Consider the following 16,002-nt stretch of genomic DNA (forward strand, 5'->3'; position numbering starts at 1 on the left):
GCGCACTTGTGCGTGATTTGCGGGTGGTTCCAGTTTCGATTCGATAGCGTAGAAAAGTGAGCCACCTTAGGCACAGGAGCCTCCACGATTCACACGATAACAGAACATTGTTGCCAAGTCTCACTAGCATCAAACCACTGTCGAAAGAAGGAATGGAAACGACTTGAAAAGACGGGAAGGAAAGAGAGAGTGAGAGTGGAAGATGAAGGTTAAAAAATAATCCGAATTGCAAAGAGGAGAAGAAAAGGAGGAAAGATGACTATCAATGGAGGGGTGGGAAAGAAGGCTTGAGCGATTAAATAAAATCATTGTGTGAAAATAAATTAAAATGAATAAATCGGGAATAAATAAATAAGTTGGTTGTTTGCCTAATCAGGAATGGAGTGCCTTCTCTTATGTCCCTTTTTAGCAGTTCCTCTTTTACTTCCCTCATATCGCTTCCAGCTTCTTTCACCTTTTCCTCAGTATCATTCGGACAACTCCGTCATTCCTCTTTTTGGCCCACCGCATTCTGCCGCCTGCTTCCCCACCTCTTCTCCCAGTTCTTCCATGCTCTTTGTCATTGGTGGCATACATAACGAGGCTGTTGGGAGCACCATCCATCCCCTTCTGAATGGAAGTGAAGTCACTTTAGAATGGCCGCTGACCCTCACTGCACTTAGGCTAAAACAGCGCCAACTTTTAATGAGCCTCCAATTTTAATTTCACATCAACTTCCAAGAAACGCCTGTTTTTCATATTCGAACACGATCACGTACCCTGAAATGCGTGACTTTGGCGCCCCTCTTCTTCACGTGGCTTTCCGACGAATATTACCGCTGATAGCAAGTAGAATGAAGATTGTGCTCGCTGCGGAAGATCACTTTGATGTCAGCACTTTTTACCGTTTAACTACCGCCAAACTCACGACATATTCCACCGCTCATATTGTAGGTACCATTATTCTTGTGGTGGAAATTGCGTATCATAGACTTGATTACAAATGGCAAGGAACTTCGTAATGGTCAGTGCCACAAAGATAACTGCAAATGGGTTTCCAAATGTGCAGATTCTTCAGTTGCTAAGACTTACACCTTCATCTTCTCCCACACATGCATGAAGTCTATTTTTACATTAAGTACAAAGTGTGCGTCCCTTTCTCCAAATCACACATCACCTCCACACAATGTAATCTTTTTTGAGCAAAAACATTTGCCAACCCCAGCGCTGTTACTACTCCAGCTTGCATTTGAAAGGATTTCGTAACCCCTCTTAACTCAGCGTGGCCTACTACTACTTGGTTGTACAGCATATCTGAATGCACGGTAAATAACTAAGCGGTTCTCCGGCAAATGAACGCATTATTCTGCTATGTATAGAAAAAACGCACCTACAGACAGCACTCACAGACCTCCCCTCGCAATCTTCCCATTTCCTTAACCAGGAAGCTTAGTTCACATATGCACAAGAAGCATTTGACTCTCTAGAGTCCCCATTCGCCCCTGATTACATAATGAAACCTATGTGAGCAAAGCAATTGCCCACCTGTGTAAAAGAGAGGCAGGACACCACAAAAACATTTGGGTGAATACGATTTGCCTGTCATTCTGTATTTGCTCGTAGTACCAAAATGTGTGAAAATCCACCCAACAACACAGGCCCTGAAATCACTGCCAAATGAATCCCAAATCACACCGAACCCCGATGCATAAAACTCCAGTAGAACACGAGCAATGTGAAGCCTTACCGTCTATTAGCCAGAGTGCCTACTGCTCGCCTTGTACGATTCATAAATCCAAAGTCCGCGGCAGTGCTATAAGTCTTCCCATTCACTTCCCCTACTCAATTCAGCATCATCTAAAATTTGGTCATGGCATTCTGCTACCCGCTTTCATTATTACATCCATTACAAACTTGAGGAATGGGCATGCTCTTGTCTACATGTTTCGAGATTGGTTCAAAATGCAGCTTAAAGAATGTAGATGGAGCTTCATGACCATCCTCATCATTTCTTTCCGTATCAAAATGATCTAGAGTGATCATCAGGGAGCCTTCGCAGTGTTTTTCTTCAGAGGCGCATTCAGAAAGATTTCCTCTAGTCAACTTTGCGGAGTCTTCTGTTGGCGCGTTCACAGCTGCAGCATCGTTAGGCGAATTCAACCGCGTTGTTCGGCAACGCTTTGGAGCTTGTTTTGCCCTGCGCAAGCCTTCCCGTTTCGCATCACTCGATGCTACCGCAACCACTAAAGGAGACGGCCCAATCACCGAGTCCGCGGAAACTCCCGGATGGTTCTCCCGAATATGCACTTCCAAGACCCATCTTCGACGCTGTGGCATCACCTGTTCGCACAAAGGGCATATCTAAAGCACCAAAATCGACCAAGTTAAATTTCATTCACTTGAGTTAAAGCAGTAGGCAATCAGTTTCACCTGCGGGTGCTTAGTTCGCAAATGCATTTTCAGTGCCTTCTTTGAACTGAACGTAGCTCTACAAGTCTCACAGACGTGTTCTACCACCAAGCCATGCGTGGTAACTCGATGCGACCTCAAAGCTTGAATTGTAGGGAAGCCAGCTGGACACTCGGGGCATAAGTGTTTTCGTCCCAGCGCTGCCACAGTTGCCATGGCGTTCAATGCAGTGATATGTAGAGTTCCTGGGTCTTCCTCCTCGACTTCCAGTCCACCCTTAATGCGTCTCTCGGCGTCAATAGACCTCCCAACAGCTCCGGCAGCTGCTAGAACCTGAGATTTTGGTGCGTCAGTGCGTAACCACATGACAGGAGCATCATTAGCCCCGTTTTTGACACCATGGGTACGTAAATGTCGATTAAGAAGCGACTTCGAGGCAAGTGAGAATCCGCATAACCTGCAAACGAAAGGTCTTTCACCCGAATGCGATCGTATATGCTCGTTCAGGTGAACCTTCTGTCTATAGGCCTTTGGACAGAGGTCGCATTTAAAAGGTCTCTCGCCCGTATGCGTTCGAATGTGTTTTTCACGTGCACTAGCACGACTGAAGTTCTTGCCACATAATTCGCACTCAAATTTCCCGCTGTTCTCGTGACGATCCATGTGCTCACGAAGACTGCCTAGACGCATAGATTTCTGGCAGACGCTACAAGTGACCACCTCTCGGTCCCGATCCCTCATTGGTTGAGAAGCAACCCTTTCAGGAAGAAAGAATAAAGAGGAAGGCAATGAACCCGAGTTTTCATAGCCAATTGGGGAAAGAAGCTGGTCTGTGTTGGAATCAAGTGCTGAAAAGATTGGGAAGTTACTAGTCTCCATTACCTTCGAGATCAGAGCAAACGCATGAAGTGGATGCGTAACCGTTGAATAAGTATCACAACTGCTTGATGTTACCGCTGTTGCTGATGTAGTGGTGGTGTTGATGCTTGTAAATGTTGTAGGAAGTGGTGCTCCCTTTTGTTTCGGTGTTCCCTTAATACGTGGCATTCTAAAAGACAGCTTTGCTGTGTAAGAAGATAAAAATATGTACCACGTTTCTCACTGGCAGGTGAAATATAAACTAAAACTTCTAATTCGGTAAACTAACACAACAAGACGCAAAACTTGCGACACAGCGCTAGTAATTTATGCTACTGTTGAGTGTTAATTTAAAAAAAAAAGGGCAAATTACAACTCACAGAGGCGAAACACGGTGCCAAACTAAGTCACAAGCGCGAGCCCACAGCCCAAGTGCGACGGCCTTCAATCAGGCCTTGACTGTCCGCCTATCAGATCACGAAATGCATTTGGCTACGCATGCACGCACGCACACGTGCAGTGCACGCGGTCTGCAGCCTAATGTGCCACGGATCGAAGCCTCGCGCACGACGGATAGGCAGACAGGCAGAAGTCGCGTGCGAGTGCTTACGTGCGTCCATGACAGACAGGCATGGACCCTAGGCCTGCCTCCCCACGCTTGTGTGTATGTGCGTGTGTGCGTGTCTGCTTATGTGCGTGTATGTACATGTGCACGTGTGCGTGTTTATGATTGGGCCGGACGCCAGGGCACGGTGCTGCATCCCAATCGTGTCCAGGCTTGCACCACAAAACAGCCAGGTATGGAACAAGGTTCTCGTATTTTATCCTTCCATGACGGTATTTTCTTATTCTGCCTTAACTTATTTGATTTGGTCATAATATACAGGACCTTTGGAAGTTGGTATAAACTGTCAATAATTGCTAGATTTGGGAAGGTACTGACCAACACAAATTACCAAAATTTGCTGGAAATGGTATGCTTTCATAATCTCCGATATCAAAAATAGCCGGTGGTTTATTCAGTTATCTAACCAGTTAAGCTACACTGCCTTCAAAACAAGCCTTTTGTTTCAATCCATTGCTGGGATATCGGATTCGACGCGACCAGCTTGTAATATGCCTGTGTGGTACAGTGGTTGTCTGACTCTTGGATTTAGTGGAGCGGCACTTAAAATTTGGCCAATGAACCACGCTGGGTGGGCTGGCCTTCGGGCTCATGCCAGTGGCCCAAATACTTTCTGTATACCGAATAAATGTGTTCTGCCCGAGTATTATGTATTCACTAGTCTTCGGGGAAGTCTCGGGACGCAACACCTGCTCTTGAGACGGTGGGACCATTTGAAAGGCAGGGAGACTACGTGGTGTTGGGGGATATTTTTGATACACACCATTTTAAGCGTATTAGGGAACTCGGTGGCGAAAATCACTACAAGTGGGTTTCATCATTTTAAACTAGACCATTTATTCAATTATAATAAACAGGTAAATTAATTTTTCTGGAAGACCATCGTCAATCCCGTCAGGTAATCTGTGGGTTCACTCCCTTTTCCAGCCACATGTATGTGATCGATTCTTGGCAGTAAGACGAGTAGTTGATGTGCTGACAGTAATCATTTTAATGCAAAAGCTTTACCGGTTTAACTATTGGCTATATTGGATGGATTTCAATGCTGATAAGTGATGTAAGCTATATGCTATCATGTGCTGTAGTTCCAAGAGCCGTTTATGTAAAAATTGCATTTGAAACCATTTTTCAATGCAAATTGGACATCAAATAAGTTATTTACAAGCTGATTAATTAAAGAGGAATTTTCCGAACATCAGCATTGGTTAATCCATAACATTTCTACCAATGGAAATGTTTTAAAGACAAAAATTGGTGATGCAAAAGAGTGCTGCCTGGACTAAGGCGTTTTGAGCTAAGTAAAAATATGAAAATTTTAGAAATATTTGTTTTGATTTACATTTTTGGGCGGCGCGACGGCCTGCTATTATGTGGGCTTTTTATTCGCTTTTGGGGTTTGTCCCCATCTCCTGGCTGATGTGCTTATTTGCCTTAAACATAACCAAATTCTTGAGTACCACAGTCGTTGGTCATGACTGTGATGTCGGTTCCTTCCATCTGTTATTCCATAAATCAATACGGAGTAGTTTTGCATAGAGCTGGCATAGTATTTTTATTTGCTTTATCTTGGACTACTTTTTCAAAGTAGTCAGTTGCATCATTTGAACTTTTTGTGCCTTCTAATCGTATGCTGAAATTTAGTGTTCCTGAAAAGTTTGTTTCTGATGTTTCGGTATCGTTTTCCTGTAGGTAGGGTCATTTGTTATGTATCAGTTTTGGTCTGCACTTCCATTGCCCAATTTTTCGGGACTATTTTGTAATGAGATAATTGTTAAGAAAGTGGGTTCTTTAAATTCACCGTAGTGTTTGTAGCAAATTGGTTTTTGGGGACCAATTTTATGGGTTATTGGTTATTTCTCTCCGTATGCTACGAATTTTGACTCTATGCCATTTGTATTTTCGAATGTAATTTAATGCGACAGCAAATATTGTAATTGTAGAATATGTCCAACAAGACGCTGTTCGGTAAATCGCTGGACAAATACGATTCGAATATTGACGACATAGATGACCTACTTTCGAAGCTGACGGAGGCGGAGATTAAGGAATTGAACGACGATATCGACCCAGACAACTCGCTTCTCCCGCCTTCTCAACGCTGCCGCGATCAGACTACGAAGGCGCCAACTGGACCCTTCAATCGCGAAAATCTCATCAAGTGGGCTCCATAATTCCCTTTCCTTAGGCAGAATATTTCAAAAGCATAAGCGAAGGAAAACTGCTTCTCTTGTTAGCAGATCATGTGAATCAAGCGATGGACTTGATATTTTCTGAAGTATTTGTGGACTGTCCATGGTCTTGTCCATTTCAAAGCAAATTATGACCCCTGTAAATACTCACGCCCATAAATCGGAAGTATTTGTCTGAAAAGATTATAAAATGAATTACCCGTGACCACTTACCATTTGCAATAATGTGGGGCGGTCGCGCATATAGATTTTGTACGTCAGCTACCGATCACGCGGTCTATTTACATTTTTGTCCATCACGTTGTGAGTCGCACGTAGTAGTGCTTGGACTTCGCTACTCTTGTGGCTTTCTTTTGACTAGTAAGACTTCATTTAGAACCTTTAAATAGAGCCCGCGCGGATTATTTCTGATTATTACCTCTGCAAATATTGGGTTTCAAATCACTTTCAAACCACTGTTTTTTGGATTATCAATTATTCAGTAGCCATTGTTGTGGATTTTTAATTTCACAGTTCAACTTCAAGTAGTCTTTCGATTCGTGGTCGTGGGCAATATCCTTGTTTAGTTACTTCTTTATCTTCTTCCAGATTCCTTGTAGAAAAGGCAAAGAATGATCCCGACTGGGATGAAGCAGTTCCCTACGAGAAGAAGATTCGTGGTAAGGTCTTTGAAAAGAAGGTCGAACCGGTGGCGGTGGAGAAAAACGAGCTCTCTGAATTGGGCTTTGATGTGGAATTTGATGAAAGCATCAACGAGGTACGTTGTTGCTGTTTTTAACTGTCAGAGGTTAATTGTTGTTGATGACCGTAGTAAAAGGCACTTTGAAAACTCGGCCGCTTATCTTGCCTACTTTTGGGGATCGGCTCTGAGCGTTTTCGGGAATTGCTCTTTATTCAGGTACATTCTGAACTGTCAGATGGTTTTTTCTTCTATGCAAGCAAAGCTCATTCTATAAAGTCAAGGTGGTTATGAAAGCAAATAATGGATCGCTGGAGTTGCTTTATGAATGCTAGAGAAGTCGAACTGATCTACTTCACGATCAGGGTATTTCACCTTGTTCTCACGAGATATTGAAACATGAATTCCGATTAGTGTTATTTGCATTTTTGACCGTCCACCATTACAGGGTAAAGCGCCTTGTTCTTGTGGGTTATCGGTTTCGTTATATTTTCCCTGAATTTATTCACTGTACTCCTCACATCGATGTGAAATCCTATTAACCGTCTGGATTTTTGGTTATTGAGTTTTGGATTATTTTCTTTAGGATTTAAATCGTGGTTTGGCTCTTAACTCTGAAAATGCCTCTACAATCATATTTATTAGCTCTCCCGGCATTCATTTCATCATCTCTTTAATTCAAACAAATACTTTTCAGAAGTTGTCCATGCTTTTTAAACTCCACCTCCCATTTCACCAGCAGTACTACTAATTCAATGCCTTTCTCATAAGCTTTCAGTCTTCTATAATGCATAATTTTTATAACTAGGTGACCGTATGGCCTAGACTTACACAACTTTTCTGCAACAGAATGAATACCTGTTTTTGATCGTGGGTCATGCTGGTGCTTTTTTCTAGTCTACCTATTTGCAACCCGTTACAGAAATGCTACATTCTGTTCTGCCCATCTGTAATACACTAGCAGAGTCACTTTGGCCTGCAACTATTCTTTGTTTTGAATATTTAAAGATTAAATAAATGTAGTAATTCCCCACTTTTCCCACATTCTTAATTCGACACTATTACTTATGATGATTGTCAAAGTCGTATGCATTCACCCTGTTCAAGTCACCTACTTTTGCTTTCGGTTTTCGGATGACTACGAGTATCCACTTCGTGGATGTTTCTGCCAACTCCGGGAATTCAGCAGTACATTTAATTTTGGGTATTTGTATATACTGTAGCGGTGAATACGCTAAGAAATGACTATTCTTTTCGGCAGATACCTATATGAGGAGGAATAGAGCTTCATATTTCAAGCATTGCTCCAACAACTTTGTCCGAAAAAATTCTCTATATTACGTGGTAAAGTTTTTTCAATGGAAGTACACAAGCATTGGTTTTTCTGTTCTTTTTTTTATTTGTTAGGCATTCAGCGGGAATTTTTAATCATTTGGCTTCAGGTAAAGTTTTCTCCACTGTTAGTATGTTTTATCTCGCTTACAATCATCGACGGTGAATCACTTTCTTACTTTGTTTACGTTTGTGGGAACTATTTGAGATGCTTCCCGCTTTCAGTAGTACCTCTCTATTATGGTAGTGGTCAAATAAAGTCTTTAGACATGACATCTTATTGGGGCCCATCATAAAATTGGGGGGATTCGTTTTACCCTCTGACTAAGATGAAGAATAGGAATCACCTCATTGAGCATTCTTTTTATGATTGCGTGCTTCAAGTACGTCACGTAATTTCAAGTATTGCGATATTTAGGCAGAAATTTTATCTCGTTGAAGGGCCTTTGCTTCTGCTTCGTGCTTGAAGCTCTTGCTGTCCAGCTCGTGGGCTCATTCCAAACACTCATTCAGATATTCTGTAATTTTTTCCTCCTTTTTCCCCAAAAATCGTGGGCACTGTGGAATTTCTAGATAACCGTTGTGAATGCCAACACATGATTTGGCCACAAAGCTTAGCTTGTGTTAGAACGATTTTCTTTTTTTGGTGCATTTTGTAAGTAGGTAACAGAATGGTGACACTTGATAAACTGCAAGGATAGCTGACTTATTAGAAGGTAACAGTTGAATGACACTTTCAGGCAAGATCAATTACTACCCCACCTGGCATAGGTAGAAATACGTAGGCGGTAAATTTTTTTTTTCTGAATCCTGTCATTAATTCCTGCGCTTCCAGCATATATGATGGTGTTCAAGCTGGGCCGGGACTTTTAAATTCACAAAAAAAAGGAAAAATAACAAATTGTGTGACGTGAAAATTGCCTCTAGTTTTCTGATTCCTCCCCTGCTGCTACATCTATACACCTATCTTAGTGCAAGTTTAATACTTGGCATACCTGGCTTTGACACAGAAAACTTTGTCAGTGCAGTCGGACCCCATCAGAGGGGAGCTTGTTTCACTTCGTCATTGGTGTCGAGTTCGCACCTTTTTTCTGCCTTGATTTTTATTTTTATATTTGGAGAGAAATGGTGTAGCCTGCTACTGTCACATAATGCGGCTCAGTTACTATTTCTAACTTTTAAGGTTGTTAAAAATACGATCTTTTTCTTGCCTAGGATGCGCCTAATGCCTTGAAATTGCCTATCTTTCTGAATGGTTGTGGTATTTGCAGGGTTGCCGCAGAAAGATTCGTTTTTTGTGCGATTTCACCGCACTGGAGGTTTTAAGCTGATGCGGCACGCCGATTCAGGGCAGATATTTCACCTACTGGCCCGATGTTGAAAGGAATGATTGAATAGACTGAGCTGGGAACGCGGCTACTACGATTGAGATCGTGCCTAAAGCCTTCTGTTGATGCCTATGGATTTAACGCCTTCAAGTAGAAAAAGCTTTGCTTTTTACTACAGACTGTTTCATTTGCTTACTGCTACTGTTGACCTGTACCAAACGAGTCTGCATCATGAGCGACAACTGTTACGTGTAGTAATGGGTCAAACCTAGCACTTAGTAACGACTTCATAGGCGCTATGGCAGCAACTGATTTGTAAAATTGCAAAAAAAGGATGTTCTGGTTCGACTTGAGCGTACGTTATACGTCTTGAAGGCTGAAAATGATAATCTGGCAAGAGATCGCTCGAAGCGCCCTTGTAATCCAATCCCTCATCCTTAGTTAACGTTTTCTAGTTCTCCATCAGTATTCAGCCCTAATATCTCATCTCTTTACCTTTTTTGTATTTCACAGACCAATGTTTAAGCCTGTCTATTCTCCCTACAGGCCTTGAACAATGCTACAGACGACGAACTCATCGATCTGGCAGCCATCCTGGGTTTCACGGGCATGATGAATCAGGTGCAGTTCCACGCCAGTATCGAGAACCGGGGTCAGGTGGGTGGCGGCTTTCTTGGTGTTGCCAAGGCTGAACAGCTCAAAATTGTGCCCGATGAGCCTCCCAATATGACTGATGTTGAGGTACGTTTATGCTTATCTTCGCTTGCCTTGATCAGGAATTGGATGGCCAATGTTGGGACGGACTTGTTGGCGGGTCACTAGCACCATAACCATTCAGAGGTTGAAGTTTTAAAAACTGTTTGCTTTAAGGGCTACGAATGCGAGCCGGGAGACTGGCTGCTTAAAGAGGGCTTCAGCAGGCAGTAGTATGGCCGTGCAGTCGAATACACGAGATATTATTTTGCTATGCAGCCCCTGGTATGTTTCGATAGATTTAGCCGTCCACTGTGGAGGCCTTCCTTTTTTACTTTTAAGCATGATGTCTAGTGAGAGACGTAGTTTGACGAGTTTAGCTGATCTGGTGGTAATGAAAAGTCGAGATCCTTTCGTGACATAATTAATTTGAGGAGCCTCTTACTCTTGGGATGTAAGACCGAAGGAACTAATATTGTGTGATGTGTTGCGATTTTAGGAGAGCATTAAGAAGCTCACAGCGGACGACGCATCGTTAACGGTGCTGAATCTGAACAACATTAAGGATCTCAGCGCAGAGGTGGTGTCGCGTCTATTCACGGCGGTGGGCGAGAACACAAAGCTGCATGAGCTCCACATGGCCGGGACGGACCTCACTTCGGCCATGATGGAGCCTCTCCTCCTTTCACTCAAGGTCAACCATACTTTGGAGGTTCTCAATCTTGAATCGAACTCCATTACTGGTGAGTGCTGGCGCTTTCCACTCTCCATCTCGCCATTTGGATTCATCTGTCCTCCCATCATCCCACCGATTCACTCAGCTTTGTATTCAGTCTTTTGGGAGTATCTATCAATTTTTTTCTCATTCAAGGGCCACTTTCTACTTCATTCATGCAATCATGCTCTCATCCATCGGCGCCTGACATTGATCCACCTCTTTCTCTCTCACCTGCACCTCCCACCATTCATTTGTTCATTTCGCATCCACTTATCCGCTTATTAATTCATCTACGTGTCTCCAAACTCCTCCCTCGTTTCTGGCGTATCCCGTCCCTATGTTTATTTATCCATCCCTCATCCACTCATCCACCCATTCGCTCCGGATTCATTCATTGATCTCAGGTTCACCCATTCCCATTCTGTACCTCGATCGACCTGTCGATTCTTCCATCTATTCGTGATCAAAGTCAAAAATCCATTATCCATCTCTGGTATACTCCTCTATCATAAATTTTCTATCCCATTGTGATCTCTCCAAACGTCTATTCATCTATCAGTTCATTCGGATTTGCTCAAACCTTGTCCGTCTCTCATCAATCTGTCCACATCGGATCCACCTGTTGATCCGTCCATCCTTCTCTTATTCTATTCATCCATTCTTGACCCAACCAACCTTTGTCGACCAAAATTATCTTCCATACATTGGCCAATTCCTTAGCACATGTTCGTTCTTGATTCCCACACTTCATTTCTCCTATAGGCGACATGATTTTAAAGATTTTGGACTCTATTTCGGACTCAAAGAGCGCCGTAAAAGACCTTCGGCTGGCCAATCAGCGCCAACGCGTGCTCGGCGTGCAGGTGGAGGAGCAGATCGCCAAACTGGTGCTGCAGAATCCACGACTCAGCAACCTCAGTCTGTACTTCGACACACCGTATGCGCGTGTGCAAATCAACGAGCACCTGAAGAAGACCGTAGACACCAATAAACGGCTTGCCCGTGTCAATAAGGGTGCCTAGTGTGACAGCCCAGTTTTTTTGCTGCTGCTATTTGATTCTGTGCAATTGTGCTTATACTTCACCCCCCCCCCCTCTTGCTGCTCCTTCGGATCGTACACCTCTAGGGCGTTCTCTTTTAGAAGTGGTGTCGTTTTTAGAGACGTCACTTCTTTTAACCTGTCGTGCTACAATTTTACACGCGGTACAAATCACTTTTGAGAAGAATAGATTAACCTTCAGCTTTTTGTCCTCCCAATTGTGGTGCGAATTTCACTCTTCAAAGATCGGCGTGTGTAGTGCTTCGATGTATCGTGATTGGTTGGACGGTGGACGTGAGAATATTCACTTGCGGGCTGCCACCTACCTGAAATTGCGCATTTGATATCGTTTACGACAGACTTGTCAGTAGTATGTATTATGGCCTGTTGCAACTCGTAATGGCCAGCACAGACGGCTTTTTTTCCACTGCTAATTTATGAACACAGAATAGAAGAAAGCCCAAGGATATCAACTCCTATCATGTCCACGTCCTAGCGATGATGTGGTTCAATCTAGCACGAACGCCGTAGTTTGTAATGTTGAACAAAGGTACTAGTGTTTGGAAGCCCTAAGCTAACAGGCGTCGGTTGAAGATTTCAACCTCACTACGGCGTTCGGCCATTCATCCACAGCAGGGGATTTGAGTGGCGTCAATCTTTCCAAAATGATCGTGGGTCTGTCAGGAACAACCCTGTCTGTGGTGTCTGCGGTCATTCTCGTAAACATTTGACTAGCGCATGGAGCATCTCATAACACATAACATGCCGTGCAGGGGAATCGGCCGGAAGTCGGAACTTTCAGTAGCAATCCTGCAAGGAGCAACATCGTTCAGCACCACAGACTGTCCACTACTCTGCATAACACATCCTCAAAAGAATTCAAAGCGCATCTGGTGCTTCTGCTCATCTTCCAACATCTGTAGGACTGGAGAGGTGACCTAACTTGAGTTTACGCGCATTTCAAAAGGCGGAGTGCAAAATTCTACGATGGTGTAAGTACAACTTAAGCTATGTATTTACTAATAGCAGCTCTTACGATTAATTCTGCTGTCATTCAGCCTCTGTCACTACTGGGGGGCATTACACCTTTGTGTAGCGTCATTTTTTTACCATTTCCAATTTTCGTTGTGATAGTTAAGTCAGTTTGACCAGTTAATTTGTTTGAAGGTAGTTGCAGTGGGTTAGGCGGTTGAGAGTTTTGAATAATAAACAACCGCTACTGAGCATGCAGAAATTAACCTTTTTTAACATCACTCTGGACATATCTGCAACCGCAAAATGCACTCCTGGTTTGATTCTCTAGAAGTCTCTTCTTTTGTGTCTAATTCTCGCTTGTACTAGAAGCTCTCGCAACCTACTCTCTTGTTCCATTCCTACGATTGTCCAACAGCTGACAAAGACTAAACTTCCTGACAATCGCTACGAGGCCAAGGCCAGTGAAGACTACCAGTAGGTGATAGTCAGCAGACACGTACGCACACTTCGTATCGCCTCCTCAACTAAAGACGGCTGTATTGAAGTTACTGGCCCCTGAATGCTTTGAATGCGGATCCAGCAGGATCAAAGCTCATGCACGAAAACCCCATTTCATCAAACAGGAGGACTTAGAAATTTTCGTCTGACTGGCCATGATCGGACAAAGGATCGAAAAGCAGCAAACACAACAAGCAATAAGGGAAATTAAAAGCGGATTTTATAAAGAGGAAAGGTGTTTTAATTTTTTGTTTCTAATATCCATGAGTAGATACATTCGAAGATCAAGCACAAAATATGCGGGGCTTTACTCTACAACTACAACTTGTATACATAAATGTATATATTATTCAGCTAGACAGCCAATTGGCCTTAAATCTATGCTTGGAGGAAGTGGGTAGGGAAAGCACAACAATTCGGCAGAAGCATCAAGTTTTGGAGTGAGGAGAGAGGACAACGATTATGGTGGGAAATGACTTCCACGATGCCAGGCGAACTGGGATGTGATGAATCCGTTGGGTTATGTGTTAGACTGACTCAAATGCTGTCATTTTGTAATTTCTGATCGGCTGGGCCATTTCATGCACGATTTTAACAACCACAGCCACTGCCTTGACCCTCCGGCCGCTCCGTCAGGCGCTTTGCTAAAAAGGGTAACATTGCTACTTATTACTTATTAAGTAAAAATGTTTGAACATGAGAAACGTGTAGGGATTTGCTTTACTTATCTTCAACAAAATTGTAAAATTTAAATTCAGGAGCATTGCCAAGAATTTTAGACGCAAGATTAATGCAAGAATTTGTGGGCACTATACAGATAGTGGCAATATCGACCACCAGTCACTGTAATTCTTGAAGTGAGTGATAAATTTTCAAAAACTAAAAAACCTCAAGTACAGTCTTCATGGAAAATATTATTGCACCACGTATATCTAAGTAATTACTAACATGTATTTATGTAAATGGAGCCAATTGTAAATGCAGACTCTGGTGTAGCGCATCTAATCCTGGCAAAACTTTAGATTAAAGTAAGGACGAATTGGATTTTGCATAAGCATAAAATCATGTAAAAACTACAGGGAAGGAATGCAAAGTTGCCGACACTTATTCCCTCAATGTTTACCGTATGCAAAAAACTAAGTCAGACTTTTGGGTAGAACGACTGCATTTGTAAGCGCACAGTTATTATAAATGCCAATTTCGTGAGGTGAGCAAATGAGGTCAAATTGACTTCAAGCGCTCTTTCAACTTTCCCTAGCATGGGACTGGTTCAACTCAGTTTACTTGGCATACCGGAGGCCTTATTAAAACGTCTGACTGTGTATTTGCTTAGGCGTTGGTTTGTATTTAAACGAATTGACTGCATACTGGTGTAAAAGCCAAGTAGGTGGGAGTTGGTAAACCCATCCTCCCCAACACTTGACGACGATTGAAAATGGAAAATGGGAAGTGTTGCCTTTTCCGTGGCGGATGTCGTGAAACTTTCTTCAATTGCCTTAAAAACGATTTAAGAAGCACAGGGCATTAGATTTAGGCTTGATTCATTTATTTTTTTTATTTTTTTAAAACTCCTAATCACAACAACGGCGTCGACTAAACCCCGGTGTGAAAATCATATTTGGCACCTTAAAAGAAGTTTTAAAAGGGGAACTTAGAATTCCCAGTAGACAACCCTAAAATAATGCTGCACCATAATCTCGCAATATGAAACAGCATCTGAAGGAAACACTTGAAATTTTAAGCAGTAAGTTTTTCACTAAAAAAATAACACGAGCCAATGAATATGAGGTAATTCCGAGGCAACCCAGTGACCTGAATCGTTGATCTAACACAATGAAATGATCGTCGTTTGTTTTTGGAAATGATGCAGCTGGTGTGAGCGCGCTTGATGAAAGTGTGAAAAAAGGGTGCTGCTGCTATTTGTTAATGCAGTTAAGGAAAGTCCTCTCTCCCAAGAATGAATGAAACAGCATGGAAAGACGCGATTCCACCTACTTTGCAGTCAACATTTGATAAAACCAAACAATAGCAACATACTGAAGTAGGTAATTTCCTTTAGTTCCTATAGCTGATCTGATAATTTCAAAAAGACAAACAATTCTTATCTGCTTCTACATTACATTTCGGCTCAACGTGCAGCATATCTCCTTCAAACAGTTCAAAGTAGAAGTTATCTACACATTTGTTATGTTATCGTAAAAGTTGTTAACGAATTTCCGTATTTTAAAAACAAAGCCTCATTTTGCTTACAACACGACCCCTATAAGAAGTACTCCTAATGCCTTCCAGTTTTACTTGAAATTGTCTGACAAAAATGCTTCTCTGATCTGTATGCATGCAATACGCATTTCATTCCCCCACCCCTTGTTGTATAGTCCCTAAAGTCCCTGCATTGTTGTGAACAGCTGACGTGTGGATGAGATCAACCTCAACAGAGGAAAATGAGCATAAATGCAGCACAGATTTGCTCAATCTTCCTTCCTCAGGGGGGGGGCGATCAGCAATCTGATTTTACTGCAAATACTAGCAAGAGGAGCGGCAGAAGCAGCCACGGCGACAGAGGCAGCGTCAATCGATGCAACACTAACACGCGAGAACTGACCTTCTCCCGCAATCTCCAAACGGCTGACTAGCGACGTAACGCCTGCCACGTCCTCCTACCCCAAGCCACTCCCTTTCC

The 16,002-nt window shown here is 42.8% G+C and overlaps 4 protein-coding genes across 4 annotated transcripts in view; 2 read left to right on the forward strand and 2 right to left on the reverse strand. All coding sequences in view use genetic code 11, as the record gives it.

Moving 5' to 3' along the window:
• EGR_03272 (hypothetical protein) overlaps window positions 1–1,245 on the forward strand; it is a gene marked incomplete at both ends in the record, with an annotated part of 9,176 nt that extends 7,931 nt beyond the window's left edge. The window contains one exon of the mRNA XM_024492521.1: window positions 934–1,245. Coding sequence (XP_024352922.1) covers window positions 934–1,245 — 312 coding nt within the window. The remainder of the gene's footprint in view (window positions 1–933) is intronic.
• Window positions 1,246–1,860: 615 nt separating this feature from the next.
• Window positions 1,861–3,435, reverse strand: EGR_03273 (Zinc finger protein; the record flags this gene model as incomplete). The annotated part of the gene is made up of 2 exons (XM_024492522.1): window positions 1,861–2,340; window positions 2,410–3,435. The coding sequence occupies 2 exons, from the start codon at window positions 3,433–3,435 to the stop codon at window positions 1,861–1,863; spliced, it is 1,506 nt and encodes a 501-aa protein (XP_024352923.1).
• A 2,379-nt stretch (window positions 3,436–5,814) lies between these two features.
• EGR_03274 (Tropomodulin) lies at window positions 5,815–11,832 on the forward strand (the record flags this gene model as incomplete). Its single annotated transcript, XM_024492523.1, has 5 exons — window positions 5,815–6,029; window positions 6,649–6,817; window positions 9,946–10,140; window positions 10,592–10,835; window positions 11,573–11,832. The coding sequence occupies 5 exons, from the start codon at window positions 5,815–5,817 to the stop codon at window positions 11,830–11,832; spliced, it is 1,083 nt and encodes a 360-aa protein (XP_024352924.1).
• Window positions 11,833–13,913: 2,081 nt separating this feature from the next.
• The window catches only part of EGR_03275 (Ras-related protein Rab-3), a gene marked incomplete at both ends in the record, with an annotated part of 4,310 nt that continues 2,221 nt past the window's right edge, over window positions 13,914–16,002 (reverse strand). Inside the window, one exon of the mRNA XM_024492524.1 lies at window positions 13,914–13,966. Coding sequence (XP_024352925.1) covers window positions 13,914–13,966 — 53 coding nt within the window. The remainder of the gene's footprint in view (window positions 13,967–16,002) is intronic.

This window comes from Echinococcus granulosus, assembly GCF_000524195.1.
Source record: "Echinococcus granulosus chromosome Unknown EG_S00017, whole genome shotgun sequence".
Lineage (NCBI taxonomy): Eukaryota > Metazoa > Platyhelminthes > Cestoda > Cyclophyllidea > Taeniidae > Echinococcus > Echinococcus granulosus.